The 27,035-nt window shown below is 41.6% G+C and overlaps 1 protein-coding gene across 1 annotated transcript in view; it reads right to left on the bottom strand.

Moving 5' to 3' along the window:
- Nucleotides 1-21,048, bottom strand: part of LOC149948366 (transient receptor potential cation channel subfamily V member 5-like) — a 58,125-nt gene extending 37,077 nt beyond the window's left edge. Inside the window, exons 1-12 of the mRNA XM_090171063.1 lie at nucleotides 20,907-21,048; nucleotides 19,825-20,187; nucleotides 19,584-19,760; nucleotides 19,327-19,516; nucleotides 19,103-19,256; nucleotides 18,928-19,029; nucleotides 18,185-18,337; nucleotides 17,965-18,047; nucleotides 13,709-14,093; nucleotides 12,217-12,324; nucleotides 9,619-9,770; nucleotides 9,448-9,557 (exon numbers count right to left, since the gene is read on the bottom strand). Coding sequence (XP_090027189.1) covers nucleotides 9,448-9,557; nucleotides 9,619-9,770; nucleotides 12,217-12,324; nucleotides 13,709-14,093; nucleotides 17,965-18,047; nucleotides 18,185-18,337; nucleotides 18,928-19,029; nucleotides 19,103-19,256; nucleotides 19,327-19,516; nucleotides 19,584-19,760; nucleotides 19,825-20,187; nucleotides 20,907-21,048 — 2,119 coding nt within the window. The remainder of the gene's footprint in view (nucleotides 1-9,447; nucleotides 9,558-9,618; nucleotides 9,771-12,216; nucleotides 12,325-13,708; nucleotides 14,094-17,964; nucleotides 18,048-18,184; nucleotides 18,338-18,927; nucleotides 19,030-19,102; nucleotides 19,257-19,326; nucleotides 19,517-19,583; nucleotides 19,761-19,824; nucleotides 20,188-20,906) is intronic.
- Between the last annotated feature and the right edge of the window lie 5,987 nt (nucleotides 21,049-27,035).

Here is a 27,035-nt window from a genome sequence, read left to right as displayed (position 1 = left end):
CCGAAATATAACACGGTACGCGAAAAGCAAAAATCGCTAACCTTCCATACGCGGTTTTCCCCGCTAACTTTGCTAACTTTAGAGCCTTTATCATTGTTGGCCGGGGGCTAATACGCGAAAGAATACCGAAATATAACACGGTACGCGAAAAGCAAAAATCGCTAACCTTCCATACGCGGTTTTCCCCGCTAACTTTGCTAACTTTAGAGCCTTTATCATTGTTGGCCGGGGGCTAATACGCGAAAGAATACCGAAATATAACACGGTACGCGAAAAGCAAAAATCGCTAACCTTCCATACGCGGTTTTCCCCGCTAACTTTGCTAACTTTAGAGCCTCAATAATTGTTGGCCGGGGGCTAATACGCGAAAGAATACCGAAATATAATACGGTACGCGAAAAGCAAAAATCGCTAACCTTCCATACGCGGTTTTCCCCGCTAACTTTGCTAACTTTAGAGCCTTTATCATTGTTGGCCGGGGGCTAATACGCGAAAGAATACCGAAATATAACACGGTACGCGAAAAGCAAAAATCGCTAACCTTCCATACGCGGTTTTCCCCGCTAACTTTGCTAACTTTAGAGCCTTTATCATTGTTGGCCGGGGGCTAATACGCGAAAGAATACCGAAATATAACACGGTACGCGAAAAGCAAAAATCGCTAACCTTCCATACGCGGTTTTCCCCGCTAACTTTGCTAACTTTAGAGCATTTATCATTGTTGGCCGGGGGCTAATACGCGAAAGAATACCGAAATATAACACGGTACGCGAAAAGCAAAAATCGCTAACCTTCCATACGCGGTTTTCCCCGCTAACTTTGCTAACTTTAGAGCCTTTATCATTGTTGGCCGGGGGCTAATACGCGAAAGAATACCGAAATATAACACGGTACGCGAAAAGCAAAACTCGCTAACCTTCCATACGCGGTTTTCCCCGCTAACTTTGCTAACTTTAGAGCCTCAATAATTGTTGGCCGGGGGCTAATACGCGAAAGAATACCGAAATATAATACGGTACGCGAAAAGCAAAACTCGCTAACCTTCCATACGCGGTTTTCCCCGCTAACTTTAGAGCCTCAATAATTGTTGGCCGGGGGCTAATACGCGAAAGAATACCGAAATATAACACGGTACGCGAAAAGCAAAAATCGCTAACCTTCCATACGCGGTTTTCCCCGCTAACTTTGCTAACTTTAGAGCCTTTATCATTGTTGGCCGGGGGCTAATACGCGAAAGAATACCGAAATATAACACGGTACGCGAAAAGCAAAAATCGCTAACCTTCCATACGCGGTTTTCCCCGCTAACTTTGCTAACTTTAGAGCCTTTATCATTGTTGGCCGGGGGCTAATACGCGAAAGAATACCGAAATATAACACGGTACGCGAAAAGCAAAAATCGCTAACCTTCCATACGCGGTTTTCCCCGCTAACTTTGCTAACTTTAGAGCCTTTATCATTGTTGGCCGGGGGCTAATACGCGAAAGAATACCGAAATATAACACGGTACGCGAAAAGCAAAAATCGCTAACCTTCCATACGCGGTTTTCCCCGCTAACTTTGCTAACTTTAGAGCCTTTATCATTGTTGGCCGGGGGCTAATACGCGAAAGAATACCGAAATATAACACGGTACGCGAAAAGCAAAAATCGCTAACCTTCCATACGCGGTTTTCCCCGCTAACTTTGCTAACTTTAGAGCCTTTATCATTGTTGGCCGGGGGCTAATACGCGAAAGAATACCGAAATATAACACGGTACGCGAAAAGCAAAAATCGCTAACCTTCCATACGCGGTTTTCCCCGCTAACTTTGCTAACTTTAGAGCCTTTATCATTGTTGGCCGGGGGCTAATACGCGAAAGAATACCGAAATATAACACGGTACGCGAAAAGCAAAAATCGCTAACCTTCCATACGCGGTTTTCCCCGCTAACTTTGCTAACTTTAGAGCCTCAATAATTGTTGGCCGGGGGCTAATACGCGAAAGAATACCGAAATATAATACGGTACGCGAAAAGCAAAAATCGCTAACCTTCCATACGCGGTTTTCCCCGCTAACTTTGCTAACTTTAGAGCCTCAATAATTGTTGGCCGGGGCTAATACGCGAAAGAATACCGAAATATAATACGGTACGCGAAAAGCAAAAATCGCTAACCTTCCATACGCGGTTTTCCCCGCTAACTTTGCTAACTTTAGAGCCTCAATAATTGTTGGCCGGGGGCTAATACGCGAAAGAATACCGAAATATAATACGGTACGCGAAAAGCAAAAATCGCTAACCTTCCATACGCGGTTTTCCCCGCTAACTTTGCTAACTTTAGAGCCTCAATAATTGTTGGCCGGGGGCTAATACGCGAAAGAATACCGAAATATAACACGGTACGCGAAAAGCAAAAATCGCTAACCTTCCATACGCGGTTTTCCCCGCTAACTTTGCTAACTTTAGAGCCTCAATAATTGTTGGCCGGGGGCTAATACGCGAAAGAATACCGAAATATAACACGGTACGCGAAAAGCAAAAATCGCTAACCTTCCATACGCGGTTTTCCCCGCTAACTTTGCTAACTTTAGAGCCTTTATCATTGTTGGCCGGGGGCTAATACGCGAAAGAATACCGAAATATAACACGGTACGCGAAAAGCAAAAATCGCTAACCTTCCATACGCGGTTTTCCCCGCTAACTTTGCTAACTTTAGAGCCTTTATCATTGTTGGCCGGGGGCTAATACGCGAAAGAATACCGAAATATAACACGGTACGCGAAAAGCAAAAATCGCTAACCTTCCATACGCGGTTTTCCCCGCTAACTTTGCTAACTTTAGAGCCTTTATCATTGTTGGCCGGGGGCTAATACGCGAAAGAATACCGAAATATAACACGGTACGCGAAAAGCAAAAATCGCTAACCTTCCATACGCGGTTTTCCCCGCTAACTTTGCTAACTTTAGAGCCTTTATCATTGTTGGCCGGGGGCTAATACGCGAAAGAATACCGAAATATAACACGGTACGCGAAAAGCAAAAATCGCTAACCTTCCATACGCGGTTTTCCCCGCTAACTTTGCTAACTTTAGAGCCTTTATCATTGTTGGCCGGGGGCTAATACGCGAAAGAATACCGAAATATAACACGGTACGCGAAAAGCAAAAATCGCTAACCTTCCATACGCGGTTTTCCCCGCTAACTTTGCTAACTTTAGAGCCTTTATCATTGTTGGCCGGGGGCTAATACGCGAAAGAATACCGAAATATAACACGGTACGCGAAAAGCAAAAATCGCTAACCTTCCATACGCGGTTTTCCCCGCTAACTTTGCTAACTTTAGAGCCTTTATCATTGTTGGCCGGGGGCTAATACGCGAAAGAATACCGAAATATAACACGGTACGCGAAAAGCAAAAATCGCTAACCTTCCATACGCGGTTTTCCCCGCTAACTTTGCTAACTTTAGAGCCTCAATAATTGTTGGCCGGGGGCTAATACGCGAAAGAATACCGAAATATAATACGGTACGCGAAAAGCAAAAATCGCTAACCTTCCATACGCGGTTTTCCCCGCTAACTTTGCTAACTTTAGAGCCTTTATCATTGTTGGCCGGGGGCTAATACGCGAAAGAATACCGAAATATAACACGGTACGCGAAAAGCAAAAATCGCTAACCTTCCATACGCGGTTTTCCCCGCTAACTTTGCTAACTTTAGAGCCTTTATCATTGTTGGCCGGGGGCTAATACGCGAAAGAATACCGAAATATAACACGGTACGCGAAAAGCAAAAATCGCTAACCTTCCATACGCGGTTTTCCCCGCTAACTTTGCTAACTTTAGAGCCTCAATAATTGTTGGCCGGGGGCTAATACGCGAAAGAATACCGAAATATAACACGGTACGCGAAAAGCAAAAATCGCTAACCTTCCATACGCGGTTTTCCCCGCTAACTTTGCTAACTTTAGAGCCTTTATCATTGTTGGCCGGGGGCTAATACGCGAAAGAATACCGAAATATAACACGGTACGCGAAAAGCAAAAATCGCTAACCTTCCATACGCGGTTTTCCCCGCTAACTTTGCTAACTTTAGAGCCTTTATCATTGTTGGCCGGGGGCTAATACGCGAAAGAATACTGAAATATAACACGGTACGCGAAAAGCAAAAATCGCTAACCTTCCATACGCGGTTTTCCCCGCTAACTTTGCTAACTTTAGAGCCTTTATCATTGTTGGCCGGGGGCTAATACGCGAAAGAATACCGAAATATAACACGGTACGCGAAAAGCAAAAATCGCTAACCTTCCATACGCGGTTTTCCCCGCTAACTTTGCTAACTTTAGAGCCTCAATAATTGTTGGCCGGGGGCTAATACGCGAAAGAATACCGAAATATAACACGGTACGCGAAAAGCAAAAATCGCTAACCTTCCATACGCGGTTTTCCCCGCTAACTTTGCTAACTTTAGAGCCTTTATCATTGTTGGCCGGGGGCTAATACGCGAAAGAATACCGAAATATAACACGGTACGCGAAAAGCAAAAATCGCTAACCTTCCATACGCGGTTTTCCCCGCTAACTTTGCTAACTTTAGAGCCTTTATCATTGTTGGCCGGGGGCTAATACGCGAAAGAATACTGAAATATAACACGGTACGCGAAAAGCAAAAATCGCTAACCTTCCATACGCGGTTTTCCCCGCTAACTTTGCTAACTTTAGAGCCTTTATCATTGTTGGCCGGGGGCTAATACGCGAAAGAATACCGAAATATAACACGGTACGCGAAAAGCAAAAATCGCTAACCTTCCATACGCGGTTTTCCCCGCTAACTTTGCTAACTTTAGAGCCTTTATCATTGTTGGCCGGGGGCTAATACGCGAAAGAATACCGAAATATAACACGGTACGCGAAAAGCAAAAATCGCTAACCTTCCATACGCGGTTTTCCCCGCTAACTTTGCTAACTTTAGAGCCTTTATCATTGTTGGCCGGGGGCTAATACGCGAAAGAATACCGAAATATAACACGGTACGCGAAAAGCAAAAATCGCTAACCTTCCATACGCGGTTTTCCCCGCTAACTTTGCTAACTTTAGAGCCTTTATCATTGTTGGCCGGGGGCTAATACGCGAAAGAATACCGAAATATAACACGGTACGCGAAAAGCAAAAATCGCTAACCTTCCATACGCGGTTTTCCCCGCTAACTTTGCTAACTTTAGAGCCTTTATCATTGTTGGCCGGGGGCTAATACGCGAAAGAATACCGAAATATAACACGGTACGCGAAAAGCAAAAATCGCTAACCTTCCATACGCGGTTTTCCCCGCTAACTTTGCTAACTTTAGAGCCTTTATCATTGTTGGCCGGGGGCTAATACGCGAAAGAATACCGAAATATAACACGGTACGCGAAAAGCAAAAATCGCTAACCTTCCATACGCGGTTTTCCCCGCTAACTTTGCTAACTTTAGAGCCTTTATCATTGTTGGCCGGGGGCTAATACGCGAAAGAATACTGAAATATAACACGGTACGCGAAAAGCAAAAATCGCTAACCTTCCATACGCGGTTTTCCCCGCTAACTTTGCTAACTTTAGAGCCTTTATCATTGTTGGCCGGGGGCTAATACGCGAAAGAATACCGAAATATAACACGGTACGCGAAAAGCAAAAATCGCTAACCTTCCATACGCGGTTTTCCCCGCTAACTTTGCTAACTTTAGAGCCTTTATCATTGTTGGCCGGGGGCTAATACGCGAAAGAATACCGAAATATAACACGGTACGCGAAAAGCAAAAATCGCTAACCTTCCATACGCGGTTTTCCCCGCTAACTTTGCTAACTTTAGAGCCTTTATCATTGTTGGCCGGGGGCTAATACGCGAAAGAATACCGAAATATAACACGGTACGCGAAAAGCAAAAATCGCTAACCTTCCATACGCGGTTTTCCCCGCTAACTTTGCTAACTTTAGAGCCTTTATCATTGTTGGCCGGGGGCTAATACGCGAAAGAATACCGAAATATAACACGGTACGCGAAAAGCAAAAATCGCTAACCTTCCATACGCGGTTTTCCCCGCTAACTTTGCTAACTTTAGAGCCTTTATCATTGTTGGCCGGGGGCTAATACGCGAAAGAATACCGAAATATAACACGGTACGCGAAAAGCAAAAATCGCTAACCTTCCATACGCGGTTTTCCCCGCTAACTTTGCTAACTTTAGAGCCTCAATAATTGTTGGCCGGGGGCTAATACGCGAAAGAATACCGAAATATAACACGGTACGCGAAAAGCAAAAATCGCTAACCTTCCATACGCGGTTTTCCCCGCTAACTTTGCTAACTTTAGAGCCTTTATCATTGTTGGCCGGGGGCTAATACGCGAAAGAATACCGAAATATAACACGGTACGCGAAAAGCAAAAATCGCTAACCTTCCATACGCGGTTTTCCCCGCTAACTTTGCTAACTTTAGAGCCTTTATCATTGTTGGCCGGGGGCTAATACGCGAAAGAATACCGAAATATAACACGGTACGCGAAAAGCAAAAATCGCTAACCTTCCATACGCGGTTTTCCCCGCTAACTTTGCTAACTTTAGAGCCTTTATCATTGTTGGCCGGGGGCTAATACGCGAAAGAATACCGAAATATAATACGGTACGCGAAAAGCAAAAATCGCTAACCTTCCATACGCGGTTTTCCCCGCTAACTTTGCTAACTTTAGAGCCTTTATCATTGTTGGCCGGGGGCTAATACGCGAAAGAATACCGAAATATAACACGGTACGCGAAAAGCAAAAATCGCTAACCTTCCATACGCGGTTTTCCCCGCTAACTTTGCTAACTTTAGAGCCTTTATCATTGTTGGCCGGGGGCTAATACGCGAAAGAATACCGAAATATAATACGGTACGCGAAAAGCAAAAATCGCTAACCTTCCATACGCGGTTTTCCCCGCTAACTTTGCTAACTTTAGAGCCTTTATCATTGTTGGCCGGGGGCTAATACGCGAAAGAATACCGAAATATAACACGGTACGCGAAAAGCAAAAATCGCTAACCTTCCATACGCGGTTTTCCCCGCTAACTTTGCTAACTTTAGAGCCTTTATCATTGTTGGCCGGGGGCTAATACGCGAAAGAATACCGAAATATAATACGGTACGCGAAAAGCAAAAATCGCTAACCTTCCATACGCGGTTTTCCCCGCTAACTTTGCTAACTTTAGAGCCTTTATCATTGTTGGCCGGGGGCTAATACGCGAAAGAATACCGAAATATAATACGGTACGCGAAAAGCAAAAATCGCTAACCTTCCATACGCGGTTTTCCCCGCTAACTTTGCTAACTTTAGAGCCTTTATCATTGTTGGCCGGGGGCTAATACGCGAAAGAATACCGAAATATAACACGGTACGCGAAAAGCAAAAATCGCTAACCTTCCATACGCGGTTTTCCCCGCTAACTTTGCTAACTTTAGAGCCTTTATCATTGTTGGCCGGGGGCTAATACGCGAAAGAATACCGAAATATAATACGGTACGCGAAAAGCAAAAATCGCTAACCTTCCATACGCGGTTTTCCCCGCTAACTTTGCTAACTTTAGAGCCTTTATCATTGTTGGCCGGGGGCTAATACGCGAAAGAATACCGAAATATAACACGGTACGCGAAAAGCAAAAATCGCTAACCTTCCATACGCGGTTTTCCCCGCTAACTTTGCTAACTTTAGAGCCTTTATCATTGTTGGCCGGGGGCTAATACGCGAAAGAATACCGAAATATAATACGGTACGCGAAAAGCAAAAATCGCTAACCTTCCATACGCGGTTTTCCCCGCTAACTTTGCTAACTTTAGAGCCTTTATCATTGTTGGCCGGGGGCTAATACGCGAAAGAATACCGAAATATAACACGGTACGCGAAAAGCAAAAATCGCTAACCTTCCATACGCGGTTTTCCCCGCTAACTTTGCTAACTTTAGAGCCTTTATCATTGTTGGCCGGGGGCTAATACGCGAAAGAATACCGAAATATAATACGGTACGCGAAAAGCAAAAATCGCTAACCTTCCATACGCGGTTTTCCCCGCTAACTTTGCTAACTTTAGAGCCTTTATCATTGTTGGCCGGGGGCTAATACGCGAAAGAATACCGAAATATAACACGGTACGCGAAAAGCAAAAATCGCTAACCTTCCATACGCGGTTTTCCCCGCTAACTTTGCTAACTTTAGAGCCTTTATCATTGTTGGCCGGGGGCTAATACGCGAAAGAATACCGAAATATAATACGGTACGCGAAAAGCAAAAATCGCTAACCTTCCATACGCGGTTTTCCCCGCTAACTTTGCTAACTTTAGAGCCTTTATCATTGTTGGCCGGGGGCTAATACGCGAAAGAATACCGAAATATAACACGGTACGCGAAAAGCAAAAATCGCTAACCTTCCATACGCGGTTTTCCCCGCTAACTTTGCTAACTTTAGAGCCTTTATCATTGTTGGCCGGGGGCTAATACGCGAAAGAATACCGAAATATAATACGGTACGCGAAAAGCAAAAATCGCTAACCTTCCATACGCGGTTTTCCCCGCTAACTTTGCTAACTTTAGAGCCTTTATCATTGTTGGCCGGGGGCTAATACGCGAAAGAATACCGAAATATAACACGGTACGCGAAAAGCAAAAATCGCTAACCTTCCATACGCGGTTTTCCCCGCTAACTTTGCTAACTTTAGAGCCTTTATCATTGTTGGCCGGGGGCTAATACGCGAAAGAATACCGAAATATAACACGGTACGCGAAAAGCAAAAATCGCTAACCTTCCATACGCGGTTTTCCCCGCTAACTTTGCTAATTTTGGAGCCTTTATAATTGTTGGTTGGGGACTAATTAGCGGCTGCGGGAGGGCAAAAACGTAAGGGACAACCGGAACGGGTTCAAGACAGGGCGAGAAACCGAGAGCGAGGGGGGGGGGACTTAGGGGACGATCGTCCGTTCGCAGCCCGAGAGGGAGGTGGAGAAAACGATCGGTCCACGCACGGACAAAAACACACAAACATTCAGGGCCGTAACCAGGGGGGGGCGGTCGGGCCGTGCCCACCCTGGACCGTATGGTTGTATGTACAATTTTTTATTTTTTTTATTATTTCTTTCCATTGCGTTCCCACCCTGAAATCAAATCCTGGTTACGGTGCTGCAAACATTAAGGATTATATATAAGATAATTACTGTTTAAATATTAGACAATTATTATGAATAATTAATAAGACCAAATTAATATATTGGTACCATAAAATACTTTTTTTATGAAATTTATTATTTGTAATTTGGGGTACCAATATAAATAGAGGAGAGATATTTCCCCGGTTGGATACTGACGAATGGGTTCCGGGAAAAAACCGAGATTGCGCCGACCTCTCCGTAAACAGATCGTGTACGGCATTAGTAAACCAGTCATTATCAGAATTAATAGCAATAATAAATACCTTGCGAGAATCCTATGACGAATACCAAATAAATGATGACGAAACAAAGCAAGTCAGTGATAATCATTTTGTAAATCATAACGACGATTGGGCCGATCATACGAAAACCTCTATTGCGCGGAAAGAGTAAACATTACTCTCCAAGATGGATTATTGAAATGAATAACGTACCTGCAGAAAAATAAGAAATAGGGGGCGATCAGCACCATGGCGCAGACGGCGGTTTTGTCCTCCAGGCGGCAGGCGCAGGCGAACCTCATGGGAATCATGCAGCCGATCAGCAGGCACGAAAATAGGAAAATCACTCTCGACGGCACTGTCATCTGGCGGAGATACACAAATATTATTTGCGTTAGTAATCCAGAAGTCGGTCAACGCGTGATTGGATGACCCGCTAAAGGACCTCGACCAGACGTTTATACGAAACCCCCTTCGACGGGAAGTACGAAAGCAATATCCGTCACGTTAAAAATCGCGAACAACAGAGTCTCACCCATAGATATAAGAAATGTATATAAAGGTCTAGATAAATTTCGTAGCGTTTAAGCCTAACATAAAATACGGAATTGACACCTAGCAGACACCGAGGAAGGCACGTGACCAAGAGCGCGAGCTCTCTTAGCATTTTAGTACAAAGTGCTTGACCTTTCCGCAGGCTGTAGTCTTTAGACACCATCTGTTGGTGACTTTTAGTATAATTTTTAAGCAGGAGACAATGGCTCTCGCGACGATAGCATGAGCTTTCTTACCGATAGATAGCGCCTTATAAGGATAGCCTGCAGAAATTACGCGTTTCTGCTAGCTGTCACCTCCGTATTCACTCCCTTTGAAATATTTTATCTAGACCTTTATATACGTTTCCTATATCTATGGTCTCACCATACATTGGAAAATTATAGTACAGTATTATCATACGTAACATAATAACTCGTAAGTATGCCATAAAAGCATTTTCTTTATTGAAACCTTGCTCATGGGATATAACGTAAATTACGTCACTTCCAGCTCCGTGACGAAAAACACGTCATTAGCTTTACTGATGTTAGTGAAAAATTCCTCGCGCGTTTCCGACCTAAACAATCTATAGCTAATTATCTCGTGCCTCGTCGATCACGTGATTTCGTTTCCATGGTAAATTTTTAATAGCGCAACGATTAGAAGAATTTTTGCATTTTTGGATCCATTTATTGTGTGTTCCGTGTGAAACAAGGTCTCATTGAAATTTTACCTATGGATATGTTATCAATAGGTATACTTATGAGTAAATATGTTACATATGGTATTATAAATCAAATCTAGCTAAGAAACTTGAGCAGAATATATTAACGAGTATATGAATTAAAAAAAACTGTAGTTCAAGTGCAAAAGATAAAATTATTTAATCAAAATACCCCTGATGACCAGCCTAGTCGGGTTTTAATATTTTAAACAAATATTTTAGTTTAGTGCATTTGAATTATCGTTTGTTTTTATTCTTATACTCGTTAATCATGGACAGTAAATTAAGAGGACAGGTTTTCGATACCCTTCCAGAGTGCATTTGATTTCTCCCCGCGTATCAATCAGCTCGAGAGTCTTGCAAGGTCGTTTGTACCACGTGATCCTAAAATTTCAAAATGGCAATCTAATGCGGTTGATATTGTTACGTAATTTTTTGCGCTTTATATTTTAGTAATTTTTAATTTTGGTTTTTTAATTCAATAAAAACTATCAAGTGATATTTATTATATCATATTTAATCTATGAAAACGTGAAAAAATCCCTTTTGGCGTAAAAATGTACTTCGTGTTTATCTTTTTTCTTTTTTCGAACAGTATCGTCCACTCTTAGCGATACTTGTTTTTTTTTTCAAATAACCTTGGCCGACTCCCTTAGTGTGATGGGTTTACGGGGGCTAAAAACCAGGCTTTTTACCGATTCTCTAAAATCTACTATCCATGCGTTAATATTAGATTAAGATAAGCAACTAATACGTAGTAGTTGTAAAAATAGCGCGGATTAGTGAAGGTGTGAAGGTTCGAGTGCCAGCGTTGAACTCCAACATTTTTATTATGGAAATAAAACTTTTAAGTAGAGAAAACTTAAAGTTAAAACTTTAACACACGTTATAATGTAAAGAGATATAATTGTAAACGCGTTTTTATCACAAAAATAAAATTTTCGAGTACTCTTTAAAAAACTAAAATGACATTAGAAATCAAATTTTTTTTATATATACTACATGACAGAAAAATTTCAAAATCGTTTAATTAAAACTTTTTTTAAAAACATAAAAATTTAGCATTAAGAAGAACTACGGTTCGAAAGCTCGCTGTAAATTTTAATGTTTTTAAAATAAGTTGTAACTAAACGATTTAAAAAAAATTTAGTCTCTGCATATAATTTTTATTTGGATTCTAATATTGGAACCATGACTTTAAATGCTGTAAATATTAATAATTAAAACGACATTGTCACGAAAAAGTTTGGATTTCAATTGACCAGAATTACTATTCCTAAAATAATCAGTCCACCAGATAAAGTTCCACTGTGGAACTCTATTGTTACTCGATTTGTCTAAGCTTTCATACTTCTGCCTCGGCCGATCACCATGGCAACCAATCCCCGGTCCTGGAGATTCCAAGGTATTATTCGCATTTCCAAAGAATGCTACTTTTCAAGGAATTAAGCATGACCAGCCACCGCGTATAAATCGCGGGGACTTGTCCTTAATATTAACTTTGAACCTTGAGGTGTTTTAAATTTCCGAAAGGTTTGAGTAACACTTACCAAATTCTCCAGAAACGTTTGATAGCCCAGAAACTGAATCTCTTTGGCCGCGTTTAGCAAGTAGAGGGCAGCACCTCCCGCCGTTAATAATTCAAACGCGAGTCGGACCTGTTTCAAAGAAATTGTTAAATTGTAGCTACTTGTCCTAATGATTTGGTAGCATTTGTCCGAATACCCATTTGTCCGAACTGTAAAAATATGGCTTAGATGGCCGAATTACGGTTTTATATGTCCGAAAATTATTTTGTATAATTTGTTGGCAATTTAACCGTTCTATCCGTTTGTCAAATGTCCGAAATGTCATTTGTCCCAACGTGATACATTGGCTTTAGTCAAATTCGAAAGAATCACATTTAACCGAATCCGTAAAAAATAGAGTCCCAAACGTGCGGTTTTTTTTATCTTAACATGAATAATTGTGGAACTTCAATCTAACCTAACCGAATCAAAGCCAACTCTGAATTAACACCAAAGCCAGCCAATTTTTGGTTAAAATAAAACAATTTCGTGATGCAATTATATTTCTAATATTGGAAAATTGCATATACGAAACACTATTTTTGCGATGGAAATCCGAACAAATGCTACTACTCGTTCAGACAAATGACACTCAAGGTCATTAAATTCGTACAAATGGAACAATTTCGGTTTTCAAGTTCGGACAAATGAGTATTCGGACAAACGCGACACTATTCGGACGAATGAAATTCGGACAAATGCTACTACCCCATCCTAATAATTTTTCGCGACAGAAACGAGTCTAGGTGGCGTAACGGCGCTAGCTTCTCCGAGGTTGTGCCTCTGATCTAACGTCTGCTACAGACAAATTCAAAAGTCATAAGAACGTTTTTCTTAAATAATCCTATCAAAATATAAGCAAACGATGCGAAAATTATAGTAAAAGGCGAGTATCATTATTTATAAAATGAAATTTATGAATAACAATGAGGAAAAACTAATAGCGTCTGCTTTAGCCGCTAGCTAGGTAGCTTTCAATGTCGAAAAAAAGTGGGCGTTGCGATAGTTTTCGGTCGCGAATAAACAAATAATAAAATATGACCTACTGGAACCTGCCGAATTGTTATAAGTTAATTTACAGGGTTAGGTCTACTAACTCGATCTCTACGGAGCACTTATAGAATTAGCCGTTCTTTCATCTGTTCTACACGTAAAACACCAAATTTCGGGTTGAAAAAAAAACCCTCGTGGAAATGTGGTAGTCACGACTTTCATAATTTGGACTCACATTGAAACAAGCATTAAGAACGAAGCCATTAAAGGTCCGATTTTTACGCTTTTATTTATAGTAGATGGCGCCCTTTTAAAAAATATATTTTGGGATTTTTGATAATCTAAAATTTCCACATTTCAGACTGGTGGTGCCATCTGGTAAGTCTTCCGTTATTTAATAATCGACCTCTAATGGCGTTAACCCCTAGAAAGGATCTTCACCTTTGTGAAATGTGTAGGGGTCTATTTAACAGATACTCACCAAATCTTGTTCCGTGGTGTACCGAAGTAGATAACAGTAGTCGAAATCTACGGTTTCGTTGCCCTTCAAGTCGGTGTCATTGGGGTTGACGTCCTTCAAGTTAGTGCCATTCCCCAAGTCGATGGTCAAGAAGGACGTGCCGTTGGCCAACTCCCCGTACTCCTTCGAATTAGTCGAATTGTCATTCGCTAGCAAGAACAACGTCGAGACATCGTCGGCGGACGACAAGGAAGCCGCCTTGAGAGCCGCCTCCGGGGCCTCCTTACTCGTATTACAAGCATTTTCGTCAACCGTGCCCTCGGGTTGAGGTGGCCACGGACGGAGGATGAAACAGCCCATCGTGATCAGGAAGTACAGAGTGAAAGAGGCGAATTTAGAATAAAACCTACACAAAACGATATCACGTTCAATTTTCACAATATTAAAGGCAACAAAACGTTACTGGTGGGTTTAACTTGAGAGGATGCAAAAGGAGTTGACATTAAATTAGTTTGAAATTTAAACCACAATTTTTAATTTAAAAATCTTTGGGCCTTTCAATATGACGATAAAATTAACCTATTTACTAATTTTGGGTTTTAATTTAATTTAAGTACTAATAACCCATAGGGCTTAAATTTGTAGCATCTAAAACGTATATTGCTTATTTAGGCTTTATTTTAATGATATTCATTTGTTTTAGTTTGACGGCGAGCACACACTATCCTGGGTATTAATTATCGTCCATTTTCGTGGGAGCTTATGCATTTTTAGTCTAGTCTCCAATTTTATTCCATTTTGCACGAGTCCTGCTGCATAATACTTTATGAAATATTTTCATTTAAATCAAAAACTGTGATAAATAAAACCGCAAGTTGCGCTAATTAATAGTTAATCGTAATTTAAAAAATTAAATCCGGGGTTCTTTTCGCTATAGAAATACCAAATCACCGATCGACCACCCCCCATTAGGGGTTCAGCGATATTTTTTCAAATACAAAAGGTTTCCGCCATTCAAAAGGTTTGGGAACCACTGACTTAAACAGTGTCCGCATACTCTGGCTAATGGCTACATCTTGGCGGATACGGAATTGGCTAAATTCCAGATGTGTCTCAATTCTTTTAGTCGGCTTCCAAGAATTTAGTGCAGACTAAGCGACTGTCCCAATTCTCATGCGGCTTGAAAATTTAGTCGTCTTCCTGCCAGATAGGAGCAACAAACACAACACCCCACACAAGGAGAACACAACCCGTCAAAAGTCGTGGATTTTCTTGTGTACGTTTTTCATTGGCTAGACGCTTTAGCGCCTGCTGCCGTCGGAAGGGGAAAATTCGGAAATTGTCTTCCCCCCCACCCGTAAAACGTTCCGCGTAAAGGCTCGTGACGCTCGTCCAATTAAATTCGTACACAACCCTTCGTTAGCGCGTTCAGGGACGTACCTTTGGGGGAAGGACCGGGGGGAGGCTCCCCCCCCCCAAAGCTTTGTAGAGTTGGCAAATAGAGGTGAACTTGGCAAAATGAAAATTATGAAATATTTTAGTTAATTAAAAAACTACTAAATAGCTGGTAAACGATGTTGCAACAAATCATTTAGAATTTCCCAGCAATTTACTTCCCTAAAGTCATTAACTATGTTTGAGATTTCTATGTAGTTGCTTCTCCTTATGTATAACTTACAAGACCCGATTTCTATGCTAGGCAGCTAGTGTGTCGGAACTAAATTTATAAAAATACCTAGTTTTAATTTCTATAGGAGATGTTACAGTTTTTTTTACTTAGGGAAGTTGGGGTAAATTTGGTAAGTCGTGATTAGAGTGTTGTCGTCTGATACGATTTTGAAAACTTGTAACGTCACAGCTGTAGTGTTAATAGTGGCCGCCCTGACAGTTACCGTTTTTTATCAATAGGCAAATTACAATGGTGACGTCGCAAGGTTTCAGACGACAATACTCTATATTATAGTGATATGTTTTAGGAAAGTGAAAATTTCACAAGCCAATATTCCTTAAGTTGCGTTGGTTAAAGATAACATGTGATACTGATACAGTGTCGGTTGTTCTTACGTTAATATTTAAAGGGGCTCCAAAGTTCGGTGGCAAATGTGTGTAAAGTCAGTAAAGTGCGAAATTTACGGTTGACTCTGCCCGCCTCCGTCGATTGAGGGGTTGGCCCGGTTGGGGGGAATGAAAAGCATGCTCAATTTTATATTTTTTGCCACCGAACTTTGGAGCCCCTTTAAGTAATAAGTGTTTGAATTGTTTATGTTATATTTGGGTATGAATTATTCAAGTTATTCAAAGCAGTTCAGTTAAACAACAACTATTATTCGTCAGGATGAAACGTATCTATTTTTTACTACAGCGGGATACACGACGAGAAAATAGTAAGCGGGTTTGATGGGATTTTTAAATTGTTGTAGCATCGTTCAATCTCTTTTTTCTTCTTCGTGTATCTCGCTTTATATATAAAGAGAGTACGCAAATTCTTCACTCACTATAACTAGACGCCGAGCCGTTTTCGAAATTGAATTGGGAATAGTACCGCTAGAATGACATGGGCGCGTTCGGTAGTCGTGGTTTCAAGAAACAAATTCTGAAATTTCGAATCGGTGCCCTCCGCCGTCAAGTTTCAACTCTATCATTATACGGGTGGCGCCATCTATAACTTTCAAGGTAGATTAGTACTATTAATTCAATTGTATAGTATATAGTTCCCGCCGCTAACAGCGGATGGCGCCACCGATTATAATTTTAATGAAACATTTAAATTGAAATCAACCGTAACAATCCAAACTTAGACGACTTGACAAACTTTGTTTTTTACTTGGCAAATTTCACTTACCTCCCCCCCCCCCCCAAACGTACTCTCTTCGGTACGCCCCTGAGCGTGTTTAAAGGCTAGCGTTCTCCTTGTGTTTGTTGCTCCTAGCTGCCAGTCGACTAATAATTCGGACATGCCCTAAGACTTGAATAGGACAATAAAGCAACTTCGGATGCCTTGTTACAAATACACGGTAATTAATTAGTCCCCGTCCGTAAGCTTTTAAAATCTCAACCAATCGAAACTAACACGCAAGGTTGGACGCGTTGCTGAAAGCGACATCTATCGTGGCATCCAGGTACCTACACTAGAGCTCGCTTTAAATACTGCCAAGATATATAATCAAGAACTAATTTGTGCCGGGAGTAGTGGCGTAGTGTAATCCTGGGCGTCTGGGAGGTAGAGTTTGTGGCCGTTAGAGGACGACCACCGATCCCCCAACGGGTGGCCGGAATACTTCCGCCACGGGTGTCCCACCCCTGTCCCCAAGTATATCCCCCCGTTGTCGTGGCCTTTACACATATCTCATCCCTGATTAATCTCATAGCGGTTACTGTAGCGGCGCCAGGATTTTTGGGGATGTAGGCCAACCATTTGGAGCCCCCCCCCCCCCCCCCCCCCCCCCCCCCCCACCACAATTTTTTCAAATCCATCCACGTGGATTATTTAATTTTTTTTAAGCAAGCGATGCAGTTTTTGGGTAAAATGGGTACGCGACGAACAAATTAGAACTAATAACACTTAACAAATGAGTGGTTATTTACTTATTTCTACGACTGAATTCAAGTCTATCAATGTACATTCATTCCTTCGGTACTTCGTATGTACATCCCTTACATCAGAACTTACAACTTTACGAAAATGAATGTACATAGGTACACTAACGACGTAAGTAAAGTAAGTTTAAGAACAATTTATTTGTAAAGATAAAATTAAAGATACAATTTGTATATAGTATCGCTCGCCAAAAATTAAAACTAAAAAATAAACTACTGCCAAAGAAAAGTGACTCGTGCCTTTGAAAGGAATAAAAACAGCAGTGTCGTTAAGCGAATCACTCGCATTGAATATTGAAAAATGAATAAATAAATAAATTATTTCGCAAACAAATTACAGAATTTTCTGATATTAAATAATTTGGAGGCCCATATATTAAATTTTGGAGGCCCCTACCAAAATTTCAAGTAGGCCCAGGCCTAACCCGGCCTGTTGCTGGCGCCGCTACTGAACGGTTAGTGGACTGTATTGTCCCATCTACTCTAACAAAAAAGAATTGATTTATTTATACTTAGGAATAAATGATTATAGTTGAATTGCCCCCTTCCTGCACGAGTGGGGGAAGGCAAAAACTTACGAATGTGCGCTTCAATCGGGTCGGAAGAAGTAGGCCTAAGGGAACCTATGAGGTACTGGACTGACTGGTTCTAATCAAATCCATATCAGTGTATATATATACCTAAATTTGATGAAAGTGTTCCATTTAGCGTTTAACAAGTCGGATAGCAAACCCTCCATCATGTCCAGATGTCCGGCTCGGTCCTAATTTAAAAGTCAAAAGTCATCAGATAACATCGCTGTTATTATTCTAATAAAGTAATTTGGGTAATATATTCGGGTTGTTGAACGCGTGTTTTGCTTCCGGTGATAACTGTCGGGGCGGGTTGCGAGCTACTCACTCCGTAAACGACGAGGTTGAGGGCGGACGCCTTGTTGATTTCTCCCGATTTCAGGCTGATGGTATCGATCTGTTGAAGAGGGTAGGCGGTGCACGTTATGCTGCCCAGTTGCCAGTAGATTTCGCGCTGCAGTTTCAGAATGTGAAAGAAAATCTGCAAAAACAAGAGTGTAGGAACTAAGTAAGGGTTTTGGAAAAATCACCTCTTGCACGAGCCAAATTCCGCGTGTTGATAGCAACTGCCCGCGTTAAATATTTAGAGACCGGGGAGTTTGGACGCGAAATAATCCACGTTTTGCTTTCGATTTGGCCTGGTTCGATCACTGGTTCTTCAATTTTAGTCTTTACTCGGGAGCTTTTAAAGCTATAGACAGTTTTTCTTCAAAATATTTTCTATCCTATTCCGATTGGAACGGAAAATCGTGAGATTTTCAAATTTTTAAACACCCACTTAGAGTTTATGTAAGTATATTTATATTAAATTTCAAAAGCCTTTCCAATTAAGCATTTTTTTTCATTCGACTAGATAAGAGGAAAAATTAATTTTAATGAGATTTTTAAGCGGTATCCTTAAGTGATTTATTTTTAACGCGAAGCGGTATTTTTAAGTGGATTTTTTTCGGGAAGGATTATTCAAAGAGAATTTTAATTGGGAGAGCTAATGACAAATAGTAAAGGAAACATTTGTTTCAGTATATGTAATATTTCGAAGGTTTTAAAAGGATTCTTAAAGTAGGCGCTTACTTCTTTACGGGCTAGTTTGGCGGCCAGAGTGAGCGGAGTCAAGTTCTGTTGGTTCAGAATGTCCACCGATCCACCCAGCTCGTACACCATGTTGAACATGCTCTGTTATAAGTTTCAAAGTGCGGTAAGTGGTCGAGATGGTGTGGGTTTCAACGAGATGTTGAAGCGTACGTACAATGTTTTCGTGAATGACCATAATGTGAATAACCGTATTTCCGTTCGTGTCCTGATTGTCAGGATCAGCCCCTTTGGCCAAGAGCAAACGGTAGCATTCCTCTTGGTTCAAGCAGGCGGCGAACGCATGCGGATACTCCCCCCAGTACACGTGTCTGCGACCGAAATAAATACGTATCAGTCTTTTCTATTATCCTTTTTTGGAAACCGACAAATGCGTCTTACCCTTCGTAATTAGTTTTGGGGGTAACTTCGACCCATTCGTGTTCAAGATTGTCCGTCCGCGAAGCCTTTTGGTCCTCGGGACTGAAGAAGTTTCCGAGACACCTCTCGTGGTAATTCGCTCCGTTGTCCAGTAAGAACTTGACCATGGCCGGGTCCTCGTTGACGATGGCCATGTGCAGAGCGCTTTCGCCTGCGAACCGCTTACATTTCCAAGTTAGTTACTTCTCAGAGAATCATGAAACGGGTCGAGTTCGTACCGTAATATTCGTCGCAAACGTAATAGTCGTTGATCAACTTCGGGAAAACCTTGATCAACCTCTTGGCCAGTTCCGAATGAGCGGTGCTTGAAATTAAGAAACACAAGTGAATGGCCGTCTCCCCCACCGAACCTCGCTGCTCCAAGTCCCAGCACACTTCCCGGAATGGGAATGGTTCTGTAAAAGGGATTCACTTCAATTCTTTCGTTAGTTTACGTACAGTGGTCGTAGATGTTTTGACCTTTCGGGTTGGTAATGGAGATGGTGCTTCCGTTGATGTTCAGCTCGCTCTTTTTGGAGTCCGTCTGCTCGTTTTGAGAATGGTGGTGCTTGCGAGGATAGAGCGTGTGGTTCGAGTTGCAGTTCTTCCGCGTGGAGTCGCCGCGCTGGAGGGCCACTCTGGACACCGAGGCGGCGTTGCTGACCGACGGGATGGGCAGGTGGGGAGGATCTTTGCGAGGCACCGTGATCTGCTTGTTCCTCGGCCGGTCGCGATTCCGTATCAGCACCAAATCGGCCGTCGGCACCAGTTTACCCTCGCCCTTGTTGTATAGGAACGGCTCCACCATCTGACGGATTTTCTCGTCCAACTGCCCCAACGAAACTACCATTTAATCTCAACGAAATATCGGTTGATTTATTTGCTTCATCTTGCTGTTAACCGAAGGAGACTTTCTGGTTCAAGATTGCAATCGTAAGCTAATTCTAAATTCTATAAAGTTGGACACGCAATAAAAAAAGGTACTGTTCAAGATAATTTGCCAATATTTCGGGCTGGCAAACGCGTTATTTCGGAATTATAGTGATCCCACGACTATGGAAACCATCTCAACATAAATAACTCAACCCAAGAAACTAGGACGACCAAACCTAGGAGCAACAAACACAGCACCCCACACAAGGAGAACGTAACCCGTCAAAAGTCGTGCATTTTTTTGTGTACAATTTTCATTGGTTAGACGTTTTAGTGCTTGCTACCATCGGAAAGGTAAAATTCGGAAATTGTCTTCACCCTTTCCGTAAAACGCTCAACGTAAAGGCTCGTCCAATGAAATTTGTACACAATCCAGCGTTCTCCTTGTGTTTGTTGCTCCTAGATCAAACTAAGATTAAGTTACCAGAATTTTAATCCTAAATTATAGATTTTTATAGAATGTTTCTCGTGTAAACTTGATATTTGTACAGGTATTTAACGATTTACCTATTGGAATCTTTCGCGGACATACATAAGCCATACGAAGTTGTCGTTTAGCGGACCACGGTCTCTCTTGCCTAAATCAGTATTAAAATTTTCAAAAGGTCGTTCTCTTACTTGTTGCAAACTGGCTCTGTCAGTACCGGATTCTTTCATCATGGTAATGAGTTGTCCTCCGCCTTTGACGTCCAACAAGGAGTAGATCTTCTGCGAACTGGTATCCGCCTGCTTCTTGACGCCGGAAGTGACGTTGCTGTTCGTATTACCCATGGATAACAAATACGCGATTCAAATTACAGTCGAAAAACGCACCAATTAAGAAAGGTCGACCTCACTCCTAACCAAGATCAAGTACCGTGTCACGGGATTCGGTGACACGGCCCAATATATCAACATCTAATGAAATTCGATACAAATCGATTCGATTTTCCAATCAATAAAAATAGCCACGTGAAGTAAATACACCACGTTCCTCCGAGCTACAAAAGCGTCTTTTATAATATATCTTCGAAAATTCGTCAATAAATAACGAACCAATAGTTTAATTTTCCCCGGCAACCTTTTTAAAACTTAATGAGAGTCGACTTCTCGAGCAAACTCTCAATCTCGGGTAGTTCTCGTTTCAATATTTAACTTTGCCATTTTTGCGCGTTCTTACGCGCTTTGGTCTGGCGAAGAGAACTTTGGGAAAGCGCCCATACGCCTTTATAACATATGGGGAAGTTTCTGCAACACGGTAGACTGCATTTCGGAGGGTCCTTATCGCGCTCCGGCGTTTGCGACGTTGCTAAAAGCTTGAAAAGTTTCGGCGTTGTACCTCAGGCCTTCGCGTGTCGAATAACGCATTTGGTTAAAAGGCTAATAAGTTTTTCTCGTATGGCGTGTCTACACGTTCCGGGTCAATCATTACTATTTCATGTAGCGAGGCTTAGTTGGCGATTTATCCCGTAGAGAAGGACCAAGCGAACCCACCTTCGACGCTACTGTCCGGTGGGTATCGCGCCAACCCTGACGCGTCGCCATACTTAAGTTATTTTTTCCGGTGCTAAGCCTACGGAAGTTTTGGAGTCTTTGGGCTTATTTTCGTGCCGGTCGAACTATATAGTGGTGAAATTTGCATATCGTAATTGGTTAAGATTATTTATACAGCTCAGGCGTTTGGATCTCTTTTTCCGTATTTATTGCAAATGATATGGCGGAGGGGGGTAGAGATAGGGGGTTGCGATTGAGGGTGGCACGCAGACGCGGCCCTGGGTCACGTATTCAGACGTGGGCAAAACTCCGAGTGAGATTCCGAGAGTGATCTAACCCGCCACTCTTTTCACTTTACTCTTTCGAAAAACACTCCACTTTTATGAGTGGATTTTCCACTTTTCCGTCACTCGCGAGAGCGATCTCGTTGGAAGAGTGAATATATTCAAGGTCAAAGCGTTCACTCTTTTCTTTTTCTTCGCCCGCAATGGACGGCGGGAAATTTGAAATTTAAAGCGGGAAATTCGAATTTCGTATTGAAATTTTATTATTTCCTGTTATGTCCCCACATTTTTAAAATAGAAATGAATTATTCAAAACCGTATTATGCACGTAATGCAAATAACAGTTAATTACAGCGGAAATTATTATTGTATAAAATTTTAACTAAAGCGAAGGGATCAGCTTAGAGTCTAAGGTTTCAGCTATATTCATTCATAACACGAGTTATAATCATTTTTATTAATTGCAGACGTTTCGCGAAGTTATACTTTATTAATCCATCATTTCATTCTTATTTACGCCCAATGGATTGATAAATGCTTTGAAACGTCTCCACTTTAAAATTTTATTATACCATGAAATGTCCTCCATTTTTTTTAATAATTTTATTACACCATGGTAATTTATATGATTAATATTTTGAGGCTACGGTAGTGGTTCATATTCCTATCAGTTCTTAATTTAAAAACTTATAAATTATATAACGTTATAAAAGTATTTATAATAAAATACTAAATAACCAAAATAATAATAAATAATAATAAGAATGGGATCAGTATTATGACGTTATCTCTGGACATACGTAGAACGTCTACGAAGGAAAACCGGACAATTTCCATTTCGCATATAATATTATTTATTGAACCAGTAATTATGCTCAATTTCTAATCAAATGACATGATGAAAACACGTAGTTATGTTTATAACATTCGCCCCTCACCAAAACGTACGACCCCTCCCTTTCGGCCGTCGTTCTCGTATTCCCGGCGGGCGGCCGCCGGTCGGTCTGGTAATATGGGGTTCAGCTTAATCCTATTGTGATTTAAGATATAAAAATGTATGTAAGGTTGAGGAAAGGAGCCACGATAATTAACTCTACTGGTGCTCTTTTAGACCCCAACCTCCTTATTTCACACATTCTTTATAGTAGACCTAAAATTCTAAGCCGAAACGGTTTAACAATGTAAAATATTACAATTAAATATTATTAGGCTCGCGATCTTCTTTGACCCGAACAGCCATTTTCTTCTCTTGTTGGAATAGTTCTATTAAATGGATCCATCACTTACAACAGGGGGAGGCATAGGGGCAACGTAAAATCCAGACTTGCAGTGTGCTTCACAACCAGTTTTTTTGTGATCCCTATGCCTTCCCCTGTTGTATTTAATAAACTTAGATCATCATCTTAATTTGTAGTAGATTTATTTTATTATACATATTACTTCACGCTCGTCACTATAATTGACAGTTCGCCGAGCCCCCCCTCAAGCTTAATCCCTTCTTTATTTCCAAACCGTCACCGGTCCGGTCCCTAAAAATAAAATGCCATACCAAGGGTACCAACAGACCAAGGTCAAGGTCCGAAGGTCGTCTTGACCCCCTCTTTTATTTAATTGTATTCATTCGGGCGGCCGCCGCGGCCGCTATACTATTGAACCTTGTTTACATTGGTACTAAAAATAATAATTACAATTCCGAAGCATTTAACGTATTTTATTTAAAAAAAAGTATTCACACTAAGAAAAAAAAAACAAATTTTACATGATACGTTTCCGTCGAAAAATCGTGGAAGCCATGATGTTCTAATATACCATAGGGTACTTACCGTACTTATACCTCCTTAAGTTTGAATTCTTGGAGACCTGGTTTTCAACCTTAATATAAATATAAAAAATAAAATTGTACTAGCGCTAGGTAAATATCAACCAGTAGGAAGTTCAGAGTTCACCATGGACTCTAGATCAGGACTGCCACCCTATTATACAAACCATCGAGCCACTTTTGTGAGAGAATGTAAGGTCAAAAAACAATTAACCACCCACCACACTTTTTTGATAATGAGAGAGGCGTCTCCTCTATTCCTCCGGGGTCACCCATGACCCCTTTGGCATATGAGGTAAACACAAAACTCGCTAAAACGTTCTCCAGAATTTCCATGGAGTACCAACAATACATTGAAGAGTGAACCTTTTTTACCAAAATGGGGTGGCCCTTAAAAGGGCCGTTTTTTTATATTTTTCCAAAACCTAAAAGTTATCTTTTATTATTATAATGATAACTTTCCCAAATAATATTTGGCATAACTTACGAAAATTTAGTCAGCCTGTAAAGCTCTGTACTCTCTGTACATTAACAATCCAGCAACTCGAGCCAGGGTGATCCGGCTCCGCCGGTACCGAAGAATCGCTCCGGCTACAGAAAACATCCGCTCTACGTCCCCCGTGCACGCTGGTATCGAGAGCACCCTCGCAGCTAATGCACTTAGGAAAGGAAATTTCCCGGAATACTGCCTCCAGAAATCCAACGGCGCAGTTCCATCATTTTGCTCTGAGAAATATATTTCTATTTCCCTATCCAGAGATTGGAGTCCCTCTTCTCCAGAATCATCGTCGTCGCTTCCGTCGTCGTCACTGCTGCCCCCAAAAAGTAATTCCGCGGGATCTATTTTTTTTGTTTTAACCTTCGGTGGCTGCGTCCCGTCGGCCTTAACTACAACTGCGAGATACGCCTTTAGCGTCTTCCTCGCCTGCTCTTTGGTCACGCAGTGAAAGTTCGGTAAAGCTAAGTAGCAATAATAATGTAATTGTTATGTAAAAAGATGAAAGTTACTTCCAATTACCTAATTTTAATATAGACCTACCAGAGAATTTCTCGAACACATATGTTTTTTGGCGCGGATCCAAAAGGGCCGCAACCACGTAATCCTCGTCGAGAATTTCGTCAGCAAATCTCGTTGCAAGTCGAGAAAGCAGCTCGTCCCTAAAATCCTTGAAATATGGAGCTTTCGCATTCATCAGCTCTTTATTGGTCTTCATAAGCTGACCAATGACTAAGTTGGCCACTGGCCCTCCCCTCTGAAATATGTCTGTCGCCACCTTAAATGGCTTTAGCAGCCGCAAAAGCTCATGAAAAACATGAACATCATTGTCTCTGGGCAGAGGCAACTCCATCGCAACTTTGTCTAAATGCGCGGATAAAATAGTAGTGCCCAACGCCACAAGCATCCCGGGCTAAAAGAAATAGTTTAATAAAAATGATATTGAGCAATTTTAAAAGTCTGATTAATACCTTAGCTAGACGCTCGATGGCCATATAAATGGAATTCCATCGAACCCCTCCAATGGTTTTAACGTCGCATCCCTCGGGAGAGTTTTGACGGAACGTCTCGGTCCATTTTGGAGATCTTTGTAAAAAATTTAGCCACGAATTTACACGGGCAATGGCTTTTTTGGCACGGGGACACGCGTCAATGGCACCATTCACTACAAGTTGCAAGGAATGGGCCACACATCGTTTCCTGTTCCAGTTTGCTGGTATATCCATTTCTACTTCATAATCTCCGAAGAGGTTGAAAGAATCTTCTACATCTTCCGATTCCGAAGATTCCGGCGAAGGTTCTCTTTCTTCTTTATCTTCCCCCAAAATTTGATTCATCGTGTTCCAGCCTGAAAAATATTATAATATATTATTAGACCAAATTTACTTAGCCTGCACCACAGATAATTAAACAAACCGTCGTCCAGCAAGTAGCTCTCATCGGAATCGGATTCCGAATCCTCTAAGTGGCCGGACGAAAACGACGACGAGCACAAGTTGAGGTCTAGGTTTGACAACTCAACCTCCGCGCTGGCGTTATCATTTTTCTCCGCAACGAATCCTGTCTGCGGAACTATCCCTGCTAAATTCAGGGCTTTTGTGATATTTGAGGCGTTATCGGCACAAATGCACGAAATCTAGAAAAACCAAAATTTACAGAAATGTTAAATTTATTTTTTAACCAAAATAAACAAGTATATCTCTTACGTGGGATGGCTCAATATCAAGACTGGCCAAGATTTCCTTTAGCTTTGCCAAAATGGCTTCGCCAGTATGGCTGCCCGGGAAGTGGGCAAACGCCACCAAAATGTTTTTAAATTCCATGTTCCTATCGATAAATTGGGCTCTCACCCCAATTACCGACTGCCGTCGGCGGCTGCTCCAGATATCCATTGTAAGGTGCAGGTTTTTTTCCGGAATGGAATTCAGAATTTTCTTTAATTTAATTTTGAGAAAAAAATTAATTAGTTGATCCGGAAGCTAATCGTCCATTGAAGACTTACTTTAATTTTGGGCTTTAATTCGTTTTCAACAATGAAATCCAAGTCGCGGACAACTTGGCGGCGTGAATGCACAGTCAGTGCAGGGTTAGCGACAAAGATTGCTTGACGAAATCCTTCGCTCTCCACTGCACTGAACTGTATACCACTAACCGCCACCATGTTAACCAGGGCACGGCGGAATTGTATTTGTTGGGGGTGGTTAGCCGCCAGCTTTTTTACCACCTTCATCTTATCCGTCGGAGGCTGTGGATAAATATTGATGGTGGATGGTGGCACGATCGGCGAAAGATTAATCTTGTGCAGTGACTATATCAATTTTCAGATTGCATAATTAAAATCAAAACATGAAATTAAATAAAAGAGAAAACGATACTAACTTTAAGATGACGTCGCCAATTAGAGTCACTTCCATTGGAAAGCATGAACGTTTTGCTGCAATAATGGCAGACACCGTACACAGTTTTGGAGGGGGTCCCATTATCTAGGGGCTTACTCCCTAAATAGTCGAAGTGATTGGAAATTCCGTAGGTTCCGAAATTACCAAACTCATTGAGAAATATGTCGTCTTTAACTAAATTGGTGAGTTTTGAAGGTACCACGTCCTCCGTCGGTGAGAATGCAATGAATTTCTTCACAGGCGCCGTATGTCCCGAAGTGACCTTTCTCTTCGACGTTATAGGCGTT

Source organism: Leiobunum rupestre, chromosome 4 (genome assembly GCF_980474605.1).
Source record: "Leiobunum rupestre chromosome 4, qqLeiRupe1.1.hap1, whole genome shotgun sequence".
NCBI lineage: Eukaryota > Metazoa > Arthropoda > Arachnida > Opiliones > Sclerosomatidae > Leiobunum > Leiobunum rupestre.
The sequence above is the reverse complement of the archived record's forward strand: the minus strand, read 5'-3'. Positions and strand labels throughout refer to the sequence as shown.